A 17,556-nucleotide genomic window follows, 5' to 3' on the forward strand; every position below is an offset into this window, starting at 1 on the left:
TTCCATTTCTCAAAGTAGGCAGGCTTTCTCTTCATAAGCAGTCAAACACATAGTCACAGGCTTAGAAGGTCCTCAGTTTCTTGGCTTTTAATTCTTTGTATAAAATCATTGTCTCCTATGGTAAGTTAATTATTCCAAAATTATTTACAGAACATAACTATATTTAATGTTTTGGAACCTTTATTAGTTCTTAATGAAGCATTAGGAAAAAGTATTGCCAGACTAACTGCATTATATTGACAAAAAAGATTAAATATTTCAAAATCATAAAGCATCCTAAAGTTGTGGAAGGTAAGAATACCATCAAAATTATGTTTTCAATAACAGTAAATAAAGTTTCCTTTCCAAGATCTGACTGCTTCCTCAAACTGTTAGCTGCCTTATGCTTACTGCAGTAAAAGTCATTTTATTTAGATTATGATAGGTTTTAGGGATAATGCATAGGAGCTTCAGACAGGAGGGAATATTCCAGGTTGTATTAAGTCAGTATGTTCTTCCATACTCTTATTAAACTTCGTGTGAAAGATAAAAAGGAAGTATTTGTTTGCACTCCTTTGAAGTTAAGTCACTGCAGTTACGTGTGAAAGTGAGGGGAAAAAAGCTGAAAACCTGATAATTCTAGGTGATAAGTTATAACAACTTTTTTTCCTTATTGTTTTACTGATCTGATTAGAACTGCATTGTTATTAGGGTTTGTTTTATCGTTAGAAAAAAAAATTGAGAGTGGTCCTAATCTGTCTTTTAAAAAAAAAAAAAGCGTATATGTGTTCAAATTGAAGGAAAGCTGGAGTACTGATTTTAAACAGACCTCTCTTTCTTCCTCCTGTGTTGCAGACACGTTATCAGGAAATGCCAGAGCCTAAGTTCATGTATGGGAGCCATTATTCATCTCCGGGTTATGTTTTGTTTTATCTCGTTAGAGTTGGTAAGATAGCTTTTACATGCTGTCTGAGCAGACAGTTACCTCCAAAGCAGACGAGGTTTGGAGCCAGCCGATGATTTTTTTCTTTCTCCTTAGCTCCAGAATACATGCTCTGTCTGCAGAATGGAAAGTTTGATCACGCTGACAGAACCTTCAACAGGTTTGTTTACACTTTATCTATAACTAGGTTAATTTTGTTTTCAAATATGCATGGAGGGAGCATGAAGCCTTAAAAAAATATTTTTTTAACACATATGTGATTGATGTGTGTTATCTAGTCTTGCAGAAACCTGGAAAAACTGTTTGGATGGTGCAACAGATTTCAAAGAGGTAAATGGCTGGAAAATGGTTCAAGTCCTTCTTGGTATCTCCGCTAAGCTTTCTGTTCTTAGATGTCTCCTATTGATCTGACAGTTTTGATGTGGAGGTGGGGTGTGTTTGGTTTTTTGTTTTGTTGTTTGTGGGTTTTAGTTGTGTGGGGGATTTTTAAGACTGTTGACTGCATTTTATGAATCCTTTAACGTTTCTAACTTCTTCCTTCTCTGTAATTCCATGATTGCTTGTCTGTGTCTGCTTTCTGGCTTTTACTTTAACAGAAGTGTCATTGTGAATGTTATTGGAATAAGTGGGAATTACCAGAGTGGATTGAGGCTGAAAAGATGCAATTTTATGTATTGTCTGCTGGAATCTTGTAAGGATTTGGCTGTATTACAACAGTACATCTGGAGAGGTTAAACTACAGAAGTTTTGTCTTAGTTTTTTTAGCCTTATAGAAACTATAACTTGTAGAATGTGTTGAGAATGATTAACTGTCAGATAGAGGGTGCTGTTAAATAATGTTTCTTTGATAAAGGAGTTTAATATAGTGATACTTCTTTAAAAAAAAAAGTCTATAGTTAATGGTTAGCTATGATGGTCTTTAAATAATTGACTTAAATGATGACAAAAGTTTCAGAGGTTGAGTTTTAGTCTAGGTTTTTGTCTTGACTGTTACTTGATGTCTTAAAAATGAGAAGGTAGCTGTGCAATGAGAGTTCTGAAGAGATTCTTAGATATTACGGATTCATGTCACACATTATATGTTAAAAATATTTGTGCCCCTCTGAATAGCTCAGAATTGCCTTGTAGGTAGTCAAGAAGCCTAAAAGTAGTTGGAAGGATAATGGGAGGAAGTTTCCAATGCTTCTTTAATAACAGAGAAGAAAGTCTGGAAAAATTACTACCCCACTTCAGGGCTTGACATATGAACTTTGGTAGCTTTAAATTTTTACTGACAGTATTCTACTGAAGTGATCAAAGCTAAGCTAATCTCAAAACTTCCATTTTTATTTTTTTCTTCCAGTTGATTCCAGAATTTTATGAAAATGATTCTAGTTTTCTAGTAAACAGTTTGAAGTTGGACTTGGGAAAAAGGCAGGGTGGAAAGATGGTTGAAGATGTAGAGCTTCCCCCTTGGGCATCAGGTAATAATAGTCAAAATTCTTGTATTATGAATTAATTCAAGACTATCCAGATTCTTGGGATGGTGGTTCTTCACTCAAAAATGCCCATTCTATCTTATAAAGGAATTTTTGGTTTAATACACTGACGTAATAGTTGCATTTAATTTTTATAGCAAATTTGGGGTTTGGTGTAGGGTATTGTGGTTGGGGTTGTTTTTGTTTTTGTTTTTTTTTTTAGTTTATTTGGTTGCTTATTTAAGAAGGAGGAGGAACAGAGATGAATACCAATACTGAATGGGATATTTTCTCCTTTAATTAACCTTTCTCTTGCCAGGTCCTGATGACTTTCTTCAGAAGAGCCGAGAGGCTTTAGAAAGTCAGTATGTATCAGAACATCTCCATGAATGGATTGACATAATATTTGGCTGCAAGCAGAGAGGAAGTGAAGCAGTTGCAGCTCACAATGGTAAACATACACTTTATAGAAATAGCAAAAAAAAAAGACATGTTTAATTAGGCAGGAATGGTAAATAACAGCGTATCTGTAATGCCTGATTTGTTTTGAGTGTTCGTAACTATGCTTCGAGTGCTTGATCCTTAGAGGAAATGTGGTTCTTGGTTACTGGAAATAGTTCTTATCTGGTAAAATCTATGGCCTTCATGGTGATTTGCATCTTTGAAGATCTGCTTAAGATGTTAGGCAAGAAGATTCTACAGCATGGCTGTCATTTGCTTACACAGCATGGTGTGGCAATGTAATATGGAATTTGTATTTCCCAATTAAAAATGGGAGTCTGTAGGGTCTCCACCCACACAGGTATTTAACTTTCCTACACTGTAACTGCAGTGTGAGAATTTCAATGCAATTTTTCCCTCTCCGCCCTGCAGGTGGCTAGGTTTGTCCTTATGCACGTATATACTACTGCAGTAGTATATATTCTTTTTACTGTACATGTGGAAAGTTTCACTGTTTGCAATCTTATTCTGAGCATGTATGTAGCCATTGTAAATGCTTACAAAAGGGGATGTTATTATGTGATTGCTATGTTGATGTGTTTAATTTATCTAGACCTAATAGTAATACCAATATTCAGCAGCCTGCTATTTAGCTATGTGTGTTGCTACCCAATAAGGAAATGTCCTCTTGTTAAAGGAAGATTAGCAGATCAGATTTTTAGGTGGTTTATTCCAGAAGTCCTGGTCCTTTTGAAGGATTAAGAGTAACAGATAATGTTGAGATAGTTTGCGTTTAACAAGATAGAGTAAGTTTAAAAAGAAAACCTTCCTACAACAGTAGGGAGGGAAGGAATAAGCAACCCTTCATCTTGGTAGTCAGTGCTTTCTACTTCCAGGGTAAGATAATGTTATTTGTTTTGTGGTGGGGTTTTGTTTGTTTGTTTTCTCCTGGGGTGGTGGTGGTGGGGTTTTTTTTAATACACCTCCCCACGTGTCCCTAAATCATGATTGGCTATATTTTAGGTTTGCAGGGTCTGGCATCCAATCATACTGTGACCATAAGCGTCAATTACAATGTGCCAGAGGCTTTGAATATGGTAAATCAGCATTTAAATTATGGCACCTGTATTTTTACCTCTCAAATGCAAGCACTTTTTATGCACAATGTGCTGCTGCTGCTGCTGCAATGGGGATTTTTATTACTGCAATGAATTCCAGACACTTGAGTAGATAAGAGAGACAAGAGGGATCTGTGTATGAATGAACTTATGTCAAAAGATAAGTATTCTTGTGCAGAGACCCCAAAGTAATTCGCTGTGTAACTGCTGTCTTCATAGCGAATGAACAGCGAATAGGCAGGCCTTTATGATCATTCTTTACTACATTTTTTTACCTGTCTAGAAAATAACCAGAGATCCAGTTATGCAACTATGCTTTTTTTTCTTTCTTTCTTTATTGGGGGTTGGGGGAGGTATTTAATGAAGCTTAAATAAGTCATCCTTCCTTTATGAAAAGACTGATTTCTTCTGAAACTTTCTCTGAGTCTCTTGGAAATCCTAAACCTTTTTTCAGGTAAGAAACCCAGAATTAAAACACAAGATCTGAAACTCTATAGCCTGCTGAAATAGCTACTATAAAAAAAAAAAGTTGTATTTTTTACTCAGTTTGGTTATATTTAAGCAACTAATCTGTGCAAGACAGAGAAGATGAGCCTTGTATATCTACGTTGTACAAATAAACTTTTTTCCCTCCCCCTCAGTGTTTCACCCATTGACTTATGAAGGAGGAGTGGATTTAAACAGGTAACAAGAATCCGAATGATTTTGTTAAAGCATTTAGCCAAATTTCTCAGTATCCATCCAGGTTTTCTGCTGGCTGTAAAAGTGCTCTGTACATGAATGGTGTAGCTCTTCCATTTTATACTCCCAAATATACAGAGAACCAGCATCAGGTTCTCAGTTTTATCATGCATTGAAAGATTGTTACCTGAACATTTCTTCAGTCTGGTTGTCGTGGTTTAACCCCCGCCAGCAGCTAAGTACCACACAGCCACTTGCTCACACTCCCCCAACCCCCCCACTTTGTGCGATGGAGAGGAGAATTGGAAAAAGGTAAAACCGGTGAGTTGAGACAAGAACAGTTTAATAATTGAAACAAAATCAAATATAATAGTAACAACAATAATAACAATGAAAAGGGAGATAACAAAGAGAGAGAGAGGAATAAAACCCCAGACAGACAAGCGATGCACAGTGCAATTGCTCACCCCCGGCTGACCGATGCCCATCCCATCCCTGAGCAGCGATCGGCCCCTCCCAGCCAACTCCCCCAGTTTCCATACTGGCCATGCCGTTCTATGGTATGGAATATCCCTTTGGGTGGTTGGGGTCAGCTCTCCTGGCCGTGCTCCCTCCCGGCTCCTTGTGCCCCTCCTCGCTGGCAGAGCATGGGAACTGAAAAGTCCTGGACTGAGGGTAAGCCCTGCTCAGCAACAACTAAACCAGCAGTGCGGTATCGACGTTATTCTCACACTAAATCCAAAAACACAGCACTGTACCAGCTCCTAGGAAGAAAATGAACTATCCCAGCTGAAACCAGGACACTGGCTTTTGTAAAATTGCTTTATTGTTTTTAATTGATGAGCATATTGTCACTGTACATAAACAAAATTATGAAGCTGTCATATGACTGTCCATCACAACTGTGGTAAATCAGTTTTGTAAGAATTTGTGATGGCCCATGGTGCTGTAGTAACTGCAGATGCAAGCCCATGCCTTCAGGGGAGGGGAAGAAAAAAAAAAGCCTGCTTGGCTTAATTAAATATCTTGGTTTTGTACAGTATTATGGACCCCAATGAAAAAGTAGCTCTGCTAACACAAATCTTGGAGTTTGGACAGACGCCAAAACAGTTGTTTACAATTCCTCATCCTCGAAGGATAATACCGAAGTTGAAAAGCTTGTCTCGAACATCTAGTCACAGTGTTTCCATTACTGAGTCTCCAGGTAAATGTTTAACAGATAAACTGACTATGTAACGGATTTGTAATTTTGAGACGTTCTGTATCTTTCTCCCACAGGATCTCATTATACAACTCTCTTGACCGCTTTCCCTGTAAGCTAACTCAAAATAAATCCATGAACTAATTCTTAAAGAAAAACTGGCAAGACCAGTTTTAAATTTGAAAATACAGGTGTTGTCCTGCATTTTGCCTTCTATTCCAGTGGTCTCCTTTGGGACTGTTCAGTCTCTGCTTTTGAAGCTCTGAGAGCGCTATTGTCCTTGTCCTTTTATGACACTTCAAAATCAAACTGATACGACAGCAGCTTCAATGACCATACCTGCAGGCATTCTAAATGATGTAAAGAGTTGTTCAGTTTTTGAACAGGGGTGTCTGTGGGGTGATCGATTGCTTGGTCTGAATAAAACCTAAGAACTTAAATTAAGCATCCAAAGTTGTGGGGTTTTTTTTCCATGACTTCAGTGAAAATCTGTAAAGAAACTACTTTGTTTTCACTATGTAATGTAAGGACAATGTTGATCAAATAACTTTCTTAGATGTGGCGCTTCAAGACATGGTTTAGTGGGCATGGTGACATCAGGTATACAGTTGGACTTGATGATCTTTGAGGTCTCTTCCAACCATATTGATTCTATGATTCTAAGAGCAGTGTATGTAATGCCATTGCAGGCTTCTGTTCAACGTGGAACTTACACCATTTCTCTGAAACTAAGATGCCATGGTCCTCCTCATATGTATAGTGGTCTAACTATAAATTGGGCTGAATCTGTAGCCCAGGTGTCCCATGGAAAGGTTTTTCTCAGTTGAGTGTCTTCAATTCACTTAGCATTTGATGGCTTTCATTTTTAAGCAGAGAAATGAAGATGAGCGCTACTTAGCCTGGCAACCTGTAGCATCAAATGGCAAGAGTGGCTTTGAAAGCTGTATAAGGTGGTAATAATGTTCATGTATGTTAAATAGATATGGTGGTATGCTGCCCAAGTTATTAATTCACAGAGCAACAGATCCTGTTGAGTTTGGCCTTTTTATAGTAATTGACATCTAATTGTTTCAATTTTGTTCTGTTTTTCTATCCCTTAATTTTTGCAACAGTGCAGTGAAATGAAGTTGTGACATTCCTAACAGAATGCAATAGAATAATAAAAGCACGTGCAGTATTGTAGCAGTAGATGGCTTTCCTGGTACTTTTCCATTTGGAAAGCTCTTGACATCTCAGTGGAACACCAAAACATCTCTGCAGAAAAGTTGTGGAATTTTTTTTTTTCATTTTGGAACTGTATTCTGTAAAGTCTCCAGTTTAAAAGCCCTGGGTTTGGGAGAAAAATTGTGCTTTTGACTGTGTAAGCTTATGCATTCAGGAGGACATTTGGAAAAAAGTTAGTGATCTTGTCGCTCTCTGCATTGGCCAAAAATTCTTATTCCTGGAGCTCTGCATGATTTCTGTACTTTCATATTTATGTTTGCAACTTCAACTACGTAGTTATTTGAAATCTATCTTTTTATCTTCTATTTGTGATGAAACTTTTATTGTGGCATTTTATTGCAGTTTCTCCAAATGAAGAATCATTTGAAGATTTGACAGAAGAAAGTATAACACTTGCTTGGAACAATATTGCCAAACTGAAATTAGATGAGCAATATAAAATTCACAAAGAGTAGGTACTATTCTTTTCTCCTCACAGTCAAAATTGTTCCATTTCATTCGGGGGGGGGAGGGGGTGTGTGTGTATCTGTGTGTCAATCTGAACGATGGGTTAGGGCATAAGGTAAATACTTTTCTTTGTGAGACAGCTCATTGATTTGATTATACAAGATGAGTTTGAGTATATGGTGGGTTATCAATCCAGAAAAGGTACTTGTCAGCTTGATTTTGGTTTTTTGTTTGTTCCTTATGCAGATCTAGAGCTAAATTCATTATCGTTTTATTACCTGAAGCAGATATTGATTACCCTTCTCTAAAACTGTGACAGCAGAAGCCAGATAAAGACTTTCATTTATTTATTTATAACCCCAGGAGGACCTAACTTTTTCATCCCATTTGATTTGAAAAGTTAAACCACTGAAGTTCAACTGCTGTACCCCTCGCAGTTTGCCAAGTCTCCAGCTGTAGGTTTTCAGTTAATCCAGGTACCAAACTACTGTTCTGATGGATTCCTAGGGAGCCATGAGTCAGCAGGGGTACTTTAGGTGAACTTTCAAAATACCTAACAGTGAACAACAGCAGCTATATTTTAAAGAACAGATTTTCCTTTTGGCCCCATCCCTTGTCCTAGTGGCTGGACTAGTCAGAGGATTTCCTACTACCTTGAGTGCACTACTTACTTGGTGACTGTAACTCAATCTAGAAAAGAAACATTCTCTTGTCCAGAAAAGAAGGTAGTATTTGTAGTGAGAAAGGGCCTCTGTTACCAGATTGTTAGCAAAATCTTGAACCTGAAAAGAAATTTGAATTTCAGCTTCTGATTTTTTTTTTTTTTTTTTTTTTCCCCCCCTCTTTCTTTCTTTCTCTCTGACTGCTGAGAGAAAAATAGAAGCAGATCTGTATAACAGAATTTTGGCTATGCTTTGTAACAACTAACTCTCTGACATAAGCTATATGTCTAAATTTCTAGACTGTAGTAGCTTTGCCAATGTCAAATTTGAGGAGAAAAGACATGAAAGTTCTGATTTCTGACACTTGAGGTATTCAGTATCTGCTTGTAGGCAGGTTCTTGACTCTTTGTAGCTAATCCCAAATTGGAAAGACTGAATGTAAAACTATTTATGCTTTCACATGGGCATGTCCTTTCTGATGAGGATGAAGTTCTTGCAGAACAATATGGGGAACATGTACTGGTGTTTCACATATTATATCAAGGTATATTTTTGTCTGTAGGCATGTAACACACCACTGTACTGATTTTAATTTCTTAGCTCTTACAGAGATCAAATAACAAATTTCAGCTGTAGTCAATTTACAGTATGGTGGTTAAGTTTCAAAACCTATGAAATCACCTATAAGCTTACTTGTATTAAACAGGGCAATTACTGGAATAGCAGTCACTTGCAATGGCTCTTCTGTTTTCACTACGTCCCAGGGTGAGTATTATTGCAGAGGTATTTACTAGAACCTGTCGAGTAAATGCAGGTTAATGTTTTGTGAACAAAATAGCATGAAACTCTGAAATGTAGTTAAGATTGAATGCCATGAATGTCTTCACTGAAGCCAAAATGAAGACAACATTAGATAGGATATTTCTGGAATCACTGAGTTCTGCTTTTGTACAGTCATGAAAGGAGCAACCCTAATCATCTGCCAAATGCAAGATTCTTGTTTTCACTTCATGCTCAATTCCTCCTTAGTCTTTAAGGGAATTTCAGTATTCATATGTGGAAGGCTACTTCTGTTTGGCTTTTGGATTGTTACCTTTGCAAGTTACCTATTATAGAAATCAAGTTAAATGTATCTTTTCTCCAATTAAATAGCTTAAGTACATGAATTGGTTTAGTTTTAGATTACTGTGACTCAAGGATTTTAATATTATCTATATCTAGGCTTGGGAAGGTGGTAATTTCTCCCTTTAGATACCAGAGTTCTCTTAGAGTTTGGGCATGGGAGAGTCCATCTGTAACTGGTGCAAAACAGGCGAGGTCCAGGCCGAAGTCACAAACTTTCATAAAGAGTTTCTCAAAGGCTATGAGAAACCTACACCTGCTTTTCATATTAAGATACTTGACTATTCAATCAGGAGCAAAATTACTAGCTTCTGTAATATAAACCAGTCCTTTTATCTTTTGTCTATTTTGTCCATTATCCCCAGATTCAACTTTGAAGATGTTTTCCAAAGAATCAAAAACAATCCAGAGAAGTGTGTCCTTTTCAAACATGGTAAGTTGTTGTCAAAATAAGAATGAGATCATTGGGAATCTTATCAAAACTACTTGGAGAAATGGCTCTCAGCATACATCAATGCCTCTTTTCTTCCTCTGTCTACTCAATTGTATTGTGTGTGAATAATTTAGCGGAGTGAATTGAGACTCTGTCAGGCCTTCAGGGAGACAGAGCACATTCTGCGAGCAGGGGAAGGGAGCATTAAATGGTTGCGCGTTACTTCTGTGCTAGCTCTGCTCTGAGTTGTCGTGCTATCCAGGGAAGGGCTTGCAGTAGGCAGTCTGACATAAGCAGGAGTCTTCCTGAACAACCTTGAGCTGCCGTTGGGACCAGGATCACAAAGCTTAAATTCCACCCATGTGCTCACATCCAGCATTGCCTTGCTGCTCCCAGGTGTTTGAAGGCTGTGAGTTAGCTGGCAGAGGAAAACCAAGCACAGGGAGTAGAATCTATGCTGAGTGAATTTGAGCCATCCTTCCTCTATGAGCAGTGATCTCTGCAACCTCTGAACAACATTTTTCCTCTGCTTCTTAAACAGAACTTGGAAAGAGGTTCTGTGTTTGATTTTTCTGTGCTTGAGCACTGTGGCCAGACCTGGGTTATATTCACTCCCAATTGTCATGTTCAGAGTCCTTTATTGAGGGAAGCCACTAAGATATATCAGCCTTCCCTGTACCCTCATCTTGAGAGGGAACAAAAAAGGCAAATGGGTTGTCCAGGCAGAAGCCACAGCATGCTCTAACAGGTCCCCAGGTAAGTTGCAGGATCAAGACCCTGTGGCCTGCTGTGGCACACACTAGCAGGTGAATCTAGATACGGCAATTCCGAATGCTTCAGCTAAGGCAAACTTAGGAATGTTGCTGCTTGGCACTGTAAAAAGGGAGGTCTTTGCTGAGTCCTAGGACAAAAGTCATTTTTTCATGAGGAGGCCTTGTGTATTCCTCTCTGTAGTTTTAGTGCTGATTGCTTCTAGCATTGCTACAAGGAGTAGTCTTTTTACAGTCCAGCAGCTTACTGTTTCTTAGAACAGATCTAAACTGTGACCAGTAGTAATACTAGTAGAAGCACTGGGCTGATTTTTTTTTATTTTTTTTTTTTTCCTCCTTGCTGCTTCCAGTGATGGCAATGTAACAAAGCAGCTGTCTGTAAAGAATGTCTCTTGTTGAGAATAGTAGGAACTAGATAGTTATGTTTGTTTGAAAGGGCTGAGCTGATAAGTAGCTGTCATGGGGAACAAACATCAAAGGAAACCTTCATTTTTAGTTTCTGTAAGCTGTTTGCATCTGGAATTGACAGTAGGTTAACAAGAGGAAGAGCTGACCCAGTTTCTTCTCAGTAAGGAATTACATACCGTGTCCTTGAAATACCAGCATTTTGAAAAAGGAGATCCATCAGTTATTTGTGTTTCTGAACTTCAGTGCTACCTTTATATTTACCAGGGATTAAGTATTCTTGCTGTTCAGTGTCCAACCTATAAGGTTTTTTTAATTAGCGTTCCTGTAACACCTGTATGCTGTGTATATAGAAGATAAAAATGCTTCTTGTTCTCCAAAAGCATGTTAATGTACTTCTATTTGATTTGGGGTAAGAAATTGAACACTACTCTTTTTTTTTTTTTTTTTCCTTTTTTCTTACAGGCTTTATCATCTTGTCTAATCTTACCAGGAGATACCACTGTCATAAGTTCTTCATGGGACAATCATATGTGTGTATTTACTTCCTATTTTTTTTATAGAATTACATTGAGTGCCTTGGCCATTATGTTTATGGTTTTAGATAATGATAGAGAAATTCATTGTTAAAAGGCAGTGTCTATATTTCTACTTTTATTTCCATCAGATTTCTGTTAGAAACTGTAGAAGAAAAGTTACTTTCATCTATTTAGAAAAAAAAAAAATTACGTTTTCTGAAGATGTAATGCTTTTATAACCTTCTCCCTTTAGATATTTTTATTCCATTGCATTTGGAAGACAGCAAGACATCTTAATGGGACACGATGACGCAGTCAGTAAGATCTGTTGGCACGATGGGCGTTTATATTCTGCATCTTGGGATTCCACTGTGAAGGTTTGTATGTGGGTTTGTTATACTTCAATAACTATTTATAGCTAGCACTTTGTAATATTCAGCTGGCCAAATGCATTAGAGTGGATGTACCTGTTGTACTAGAATAATAGCTTAGCTTGTATCACAGTAAGTTTATTTCTAGAATATCTTCTTCTTTAGCTTTATCTCAACTGTTTCAAAGCTAAAGTGTTACTTTAAAGAAATTTCATTCATTCTAACTTACTCTAAGTGTGGAAGTTTTGGAGGCAAACTGCATTTGTTGGAGGGGCTGCAGTGTTTTGTGACCTTGACTAGTGATTCTCTTTGAGTAGAACAGGCTTCCAAAATGTTTAATAGTTTTGTAGCTTATGTTCTTCACCTAAGTGGACTAGGAACTTGCTAATCTAAACAGCATACCTAGAGTTAGGTGGAAAGATAATTTGGAAGTTAGAGACAGGAAAGAATTTCCCAAAGCCTTCCGTGTAGGGCTTTTTGGTGAGTACACCCTCAGTGCAATGAGGTACCCATACGTAGGTAGGCTTCTGTAAGCTGTCCGGAATGAGCACAGTCCTGTTTAGTATGTGGCTCTGCTTAGGGTAAACGAGTTCAGGGGCCACTTGTTGTTGCTGTATTCTGCCACGTAGGCAAGGCTCACAGTTAACACAAGCAGCCCTCCTTGTAATGTGAGAATGCAGTACTGAAGAAACTCATCCGGGGTTATACTCATGCTTCCTTGAGCAAACTTAAATATCTGTCTCGTAGGTGTGGCACTGTGTTCCTGGAGAGACCTTGAGCAATAAAAAACACCACTTTGAACTGCTCGCGGAGTTAGAACACGATGTTAGCGTAAGTATGTGGTTAGAGATACAGTATCTCAGAATATGAAAATTAATTGCTCATTAAAATCAAAGTCAAGATCTAGTGGTAAAGCAGAAGGATTGGGTTAGGGGCTGAGGGGGTGTGTTTTTTCTGGGAAGTGTGTGTGTAAGGGTTTTTTGTTTCATTTGGGGTTTTTTTTGTCTGATGTGTCCTCTGCTTCCCTGGTTGAAAGGTCCCCTCCTGGAGACTGAAGCAACGGTATAAACAGAGGTTTCTTAATTTGTCCTGCTCAGCTTGTATGCACAAAGGTCAAGGGGGGACATGGAGGACTGAGGTTTTTCTGTTTGCTGCTTTCTTTTTGAAAACAGACTAATGTTTTTCAACTATTTTCATTGTTACAGCTTCTTCTCAATGTATCTTTGCCAAAGGCAAGCAAATGAAAAAGGACTCCTCTGAGTTGTTTATTGCGCTATAAAGTATATTAGCGAATTTGGCTATAAATATATAAACACATTGTGTGCAATGAATCATAAATGTGTAACTGCAAACTTTTATTTATAGCCTCTAATGTCACTGTGGTAGGATATTTAGAATTACTGTGTTTTAAACTTTCTTAATAGTTTTTTAACAGGTTACAGCATAGGCAAATACTGAAACAGTTCTGATAACGCTTAAGGACTGTACCCAAGAGAACAGGAAACAACTGACAGCTAGGAAGTTTTTTTTAAAAGTAAAGAATAATTTTACCCTTAAGGGTAGTATTGCATTTAGATGGAAAGTATGGGTACTAAAAGTAGTCTGAAATCTCAATTTGCATTTCTGATTCTGCAAAGAAAAAAGCATTTTAAAATATTATCAAAGGGACTTATCTTTTTATAGGCAAGATTTTTAACAATTGTAGTTAATTAAGGATGTTGAGAATTAAATGCAAAAACTTTTTGTAAATAAAATATCATCCTATGGATAATGCCTTGCTTTGTGTATGTTTAAAACCTGTCTCAAGATGGCTCACATGAAAGAATAGGAGAATCATGGGATGTTTAACTTCCTAGGTAAATACAATCAACCTTAATGCTGCAAATACTATACTGGCATCTGGAACCAAGGAGGGTACCATTAGTGTTTGGGATGTTACTACAGCAACAGTGTTGCACCAGTTGCCGTGTCATTCTGGGACTGTGTTTGATGCTGCTTTTAGTCCTGGTACGTTGGATTTCAGTTTTTAATATGCACCATTGGGAGTTTCAAAGGGAATCTTATTCCTGATACCGTGTAATATACCCTTGTTATTGGAATTACTGCTCTAAGGGGGATGGTGAGATGTTTTGGATTGACACGCATCTCCATTACAAAGAATTTGTTAATTGTATACAAGACCATACTAGACTCTAGACCAGTGGTCTAGACTCTAAACCATATTGTTATCATTGCTTGGTGAGACACTTAATTTACAGTAAATTGTCTATAAATAAGTAGGTCAGGTAATGTCACATCCAACACGCTGTATTGCAGACTGCTTTGGTAACTAGAACTGAATGTCTAAACATGCTTTTTTGTTGTTGTTTCTTTTGTTTGCCTTTTTTTTTTTTATATACAGACAGCAGACATCTACTCAGCGCAGGAGAGGACTGCTGTTTTAAAGTAATAGATGTACAAACTGGAATGCTTATATCTTCTGTAACCGCTGATGAGCCACAGAGGTAATTCTGAGAACATACAGGTTATGAAGCTGCGTCAACTTGGTTAACTGTGGAGATGCTTGATGGCTGGTGATAGCAGAATGGAAAGAGCAGTAATATTGGCAACTTTGTTTTATTGAATTACTTTTGAAAGTGCAAAGGCCGACATCCTGGCATGTTGTGTGCATTATGATCGAGCTTTCCAAATTGGGACAAAACTAAACAAGTATCTAAGTAAATAACTCATGGTTTGTTTTGGTGGTGTGTGTGTTTGGTTTTTTTCCCAACAACTTTAATGTCCATAAAAGATGATGGGAGCTGTAGCTAACCAGCTTTTCCAGCAGCTGAACTACTGAAATTTCTAACACAGAGACAGTTCTCCTAATTGAATCATCTCTGTCAATAATCTTGATTTTTTTTTTGTTGTGGTTTGGTTTGGGGTTTGGGTTTTTTTGTGTGTGTGGCTTTTTGTTGTGGCGGGGTTTTTTTGCAATGTTTCCTTTTTGTTTTAATAATCTAAGAAAAGATTGGCTATTATAATTAAAGAGCGATCACTTTTCACAAATGAAAATGCATGCAGTTCTTCTTGGTTTATCAGGTAAATAGATGGAATGCTTACTCAGTTACTGGAGTAAAAATATTGCAGCCATACATGGAGTACACTTGTTGGTTTCTTGTGTGTGTGTGTATATATTGGTTTTTTTCTTCAGTTATTTCCCTGAAAGTCTTTGCACTTCAAGTGATTGTTTCGGGAACATGAAGTGACAGAAGTGAAAGTGGAGGTTCATGAGAGCGCTTGGGTACCATACACGTGTACAGCTGACTGGGTCCTCTTCTGTTACGGGAATACATTTCATCCTTCTGCCAGGAGAAGGTCTGGCTGGGTCTAGGGCAGTCAGAGAAGCAAGTTTGGGTCATGACCCTTTAAAATAATTTGGGAATAACCTTTCTAGAAGACTGTGTTAAAGGGTAGAGTTTCTTTCAGTTTTGTACCTCCATTTTCAATTCTTTTTGGCTTAGTTTGGAAATGTTCAGCTGTCATACAAAAGCTTGAAGTGAACTGATTTCAGACTTACTTGCAGGTGCTTCAGATGGGATGGAAATACCATCTTATCGGGAGGTCAGTCTGGTGAATTACTGATTTGGGACCTTCTTGGAGGAAAAGTTACTGAAAGAATCAAAGGACATACAGGTATGCCTGAACTATTCCTATGCTCAAATTGAATGGAAGATTCCTATTTTCCAGCTCTGTTACTACTGAAAAGTTTGAGAGTCATCTGCCCATCAGTGGGCTGTTCTCGATGATAGTGTTATCTGAGACCCCAGAACTAAAAGTAGGTCCACATAAGCCTCCTAGGAAGTTTACTAACAATGGAGGAATATTGCTGCTTACAAGACACACCAAAGGTAAAGGACTTGGGATTTTTTGTAATTCACTCAACATGACAAAAGTCCACATTTTCTACCTCGTAGCCCTAATAAAGTGTAGTATAGACTGCACCGTATACTTTGTCAAAGTCAGTCCAGACTGCGAGTCTAACAACAAATGAAGGAAAGTTCACTAGAGAAATTGTTTTGGATGGGGATTTATAGGCTTCTTAAATGTGTATCTGTGTAGTCTTCAGTGCATTAGCAACCAGGATGTGTGAAGGAGAAAAACACTCTCAATTTTATTGTTTGCTTTTTAACAAACCTGCCTTCATGAACAGGTATTTCAAACTTCCCTACTATAAGCTTGTACTCTGGAACTTGACCTGCACAGAGATCATTCTGTAGCTAGGGGAATCTCTAGAGGTGGGCTTCTAGGCATATGCTGGAAGATGTGAATGCACTTTTAATATGAGAAGTCCAAATGGCAGAGTGAAAAAATCTGTCTTTCTAGAGAAACCTCCTCCCCATAGCCCCATGAATCCTCTTGCCAGCGTGCCATCAGCATTCTACCCTACAACTGGCGTTGTCCCTCTAGAACCCAAAGGCAGCTGAGGCAAAGCAGCATGAGATCATTGCTGTGAGTAACAGCAGCCACCTCGAAGCCTGCTAAAATTCTTACGGTGTCAACGTGATCCAGATTAATGATCAGATGATCCTAAACTCTCTTAAAAAGATCTGTTCCATTATTTCAACTACCGCTTGTATTTGAATTTGGATTTACTTGTTTGTTTGGGTTTGTGGTTTATGTTTGGTTTTTTTTTTTCCCCCCAGGTGCTGTAATGTCCATGTGGATGAATGAACAGTGCAACAGCGTTATTACAGGAGGGGAAGATAAACAAATCGTGTTCTGGAAACTGCAGTACTAAGTGCCTTTCCCTCCAGACATTTAAATGAACTCTTATTTTAAACCAAACCTTTTAAAGGAACTTAACTGTGTGCAATGATGGCTGCTGAAGTTCAACCAGATAGGAAGCTTTGTTCAACTACCACTTTCTAGGTTATGGTGACTTCACTGAGAGCTCTTAACTTCCAGAGTGTATGCATTTGTTTTTCATGGACTATCATCCTGAAAATGCTTGTCTAAAATGATATCGGAGATGAAATTAAAGACCTATTTTTCTGTAATTAAAGAGCTCTTAACTTGCAGTCATTGTTTGATTTACGTAGAAAGCATCATGGCTTGCTGTTTGAACTGGTTTCAAAAGAAGCAGCATTTGCATTCTTAAGTCTTCAAGGATGCCTGCAGCTTACTGCCATGTCTCGTGACACAGTGCATGATGTACTGCTTGTGTAGTCAACCTTTCTTCCTAGTGATGGCACATACGATGGTAAATACTGCATTGAACACTAAGGCAGCTGTAGTTCTGAGCAGTGGTCAGCCTACTCCACTATCTAGTCTTCAACTGGGGCTATTTGCAAGGGTGTAGAGAAGAATAAGAACATATTCTATATTGCTTTTTCCTACTTTTTTTTTTTCCTAAAAACAGCACTAATGTATTAGCCTGAAAGGAAGGCAAGCTGATAAAACTGATCCCCTAACAGAGAACAGTTACACATACATATAATGTGTTAACATAAATCTTCCCCTAATAATGTGCCCAACATTTAGAGCGTGAGACTATTACTACTGCCTTTCATCACTTCTATTGCTAACCTCCTTTTAATAATCTTCATGTTTTGTTTGGTGTTCTCAGCCTCTTTCAACTTATGTCATCTATGAGATGGAATTTAAATACAGCTCCTGGGTTTATCCAGTCCCTTGTTGTCTTAACCCAGTGACAAAGCCGTGTTGCACTAGGCTTACCTTCTCTGTAGGACTTGGGGATATGATTTCCTGCAAGGAGCTGTTCTGAAGTTAAAGACTTGAAAT

General features: G+C 38.0%; 1 protein-coding gene across 1 annotated transcript in view; it reads left to right on the forward strand.

The window, feature by feature from the left end:
* The window catches only part of NSMAF (neutral sphingomyelinase (N-SMase) activation associated factor), a 33,725-nt gene extending 16,903 nt beyond the window's left edge, over positions 1-16,822 (forward strand). Inside the window, exons 16-32 of the mRNA XM_009697336.1 lie at positions 835-925; positions 1,019-1,082; positions 1,201-1,252; positions 2,265-2,385; positions 2,699-2,830; positions 4,580-4,622; positions 5,660-5,823; positions 7,387-7,495; positions 8,860-8,918; positions 9,641-9,708; positions 11,349-11,416; positions 11,655-11,778; positions 12,520-12,603; positions 13,629-13,779; positions 14,174-14,276; positions 15,338-15,447; positions 16,458-16,822. Coding sequence (XP_009695638.1) covers positions 835-925; positions 1,019-1,082; positions 1,201-1,252; positions 2,265-2,385; positions 2,699-2,830; positions 4,580-4,622; positions 5,660-5,823; positions 7,387-7,495; positions 8,860-8,918; positions 9,641-9,708; positions 11,349-11,416; positions 11,655-11,778; positions 12,520-12,603; positions 13,629-13,779; positions 14,174-14,276; positions 15,338-15,447; positions 16,458-16,552 — 1,638 coding nt within the window. The 3' untranslated portion in view covers positions 16,553-16,822. The remainder of the gene's footprint in view (positions 1-834; positions 926-1,018; positions 1,083-1,200; positions 1,253-2,264; positions 2,386-2,698; positions 2,831-4,579; positions 4,623-5,659; positions 5,824-7,386; positions 7,496-8,859; positions 8,919-9,640; positions 9,709-11,348; positions 11,417-11,654; positions 11,779-12,519; positions 12,604-13,628; positions 13,780-14,173; positions 14,277-15,337; positions 15,448-16,457) is intronic.
* The last annotated feature ends 734 nt before the right edge of the window (positions 16,823-17,556 follow it).

This window comes from Cariama cristata, unplaced genomic scaffold (genome assembly GCF_000690535.1).
Source record: "Cariama cristata isolate BGI_N322 unplaced genomic scaffold, ASM69053v1 scaffold9383, whole genome shotgun sequence".
NCBI lineage: Eukaryota > Metazoa > Chordata > Aves > Cariamiformes > Cariamidae > Cariama > Cariama cristata.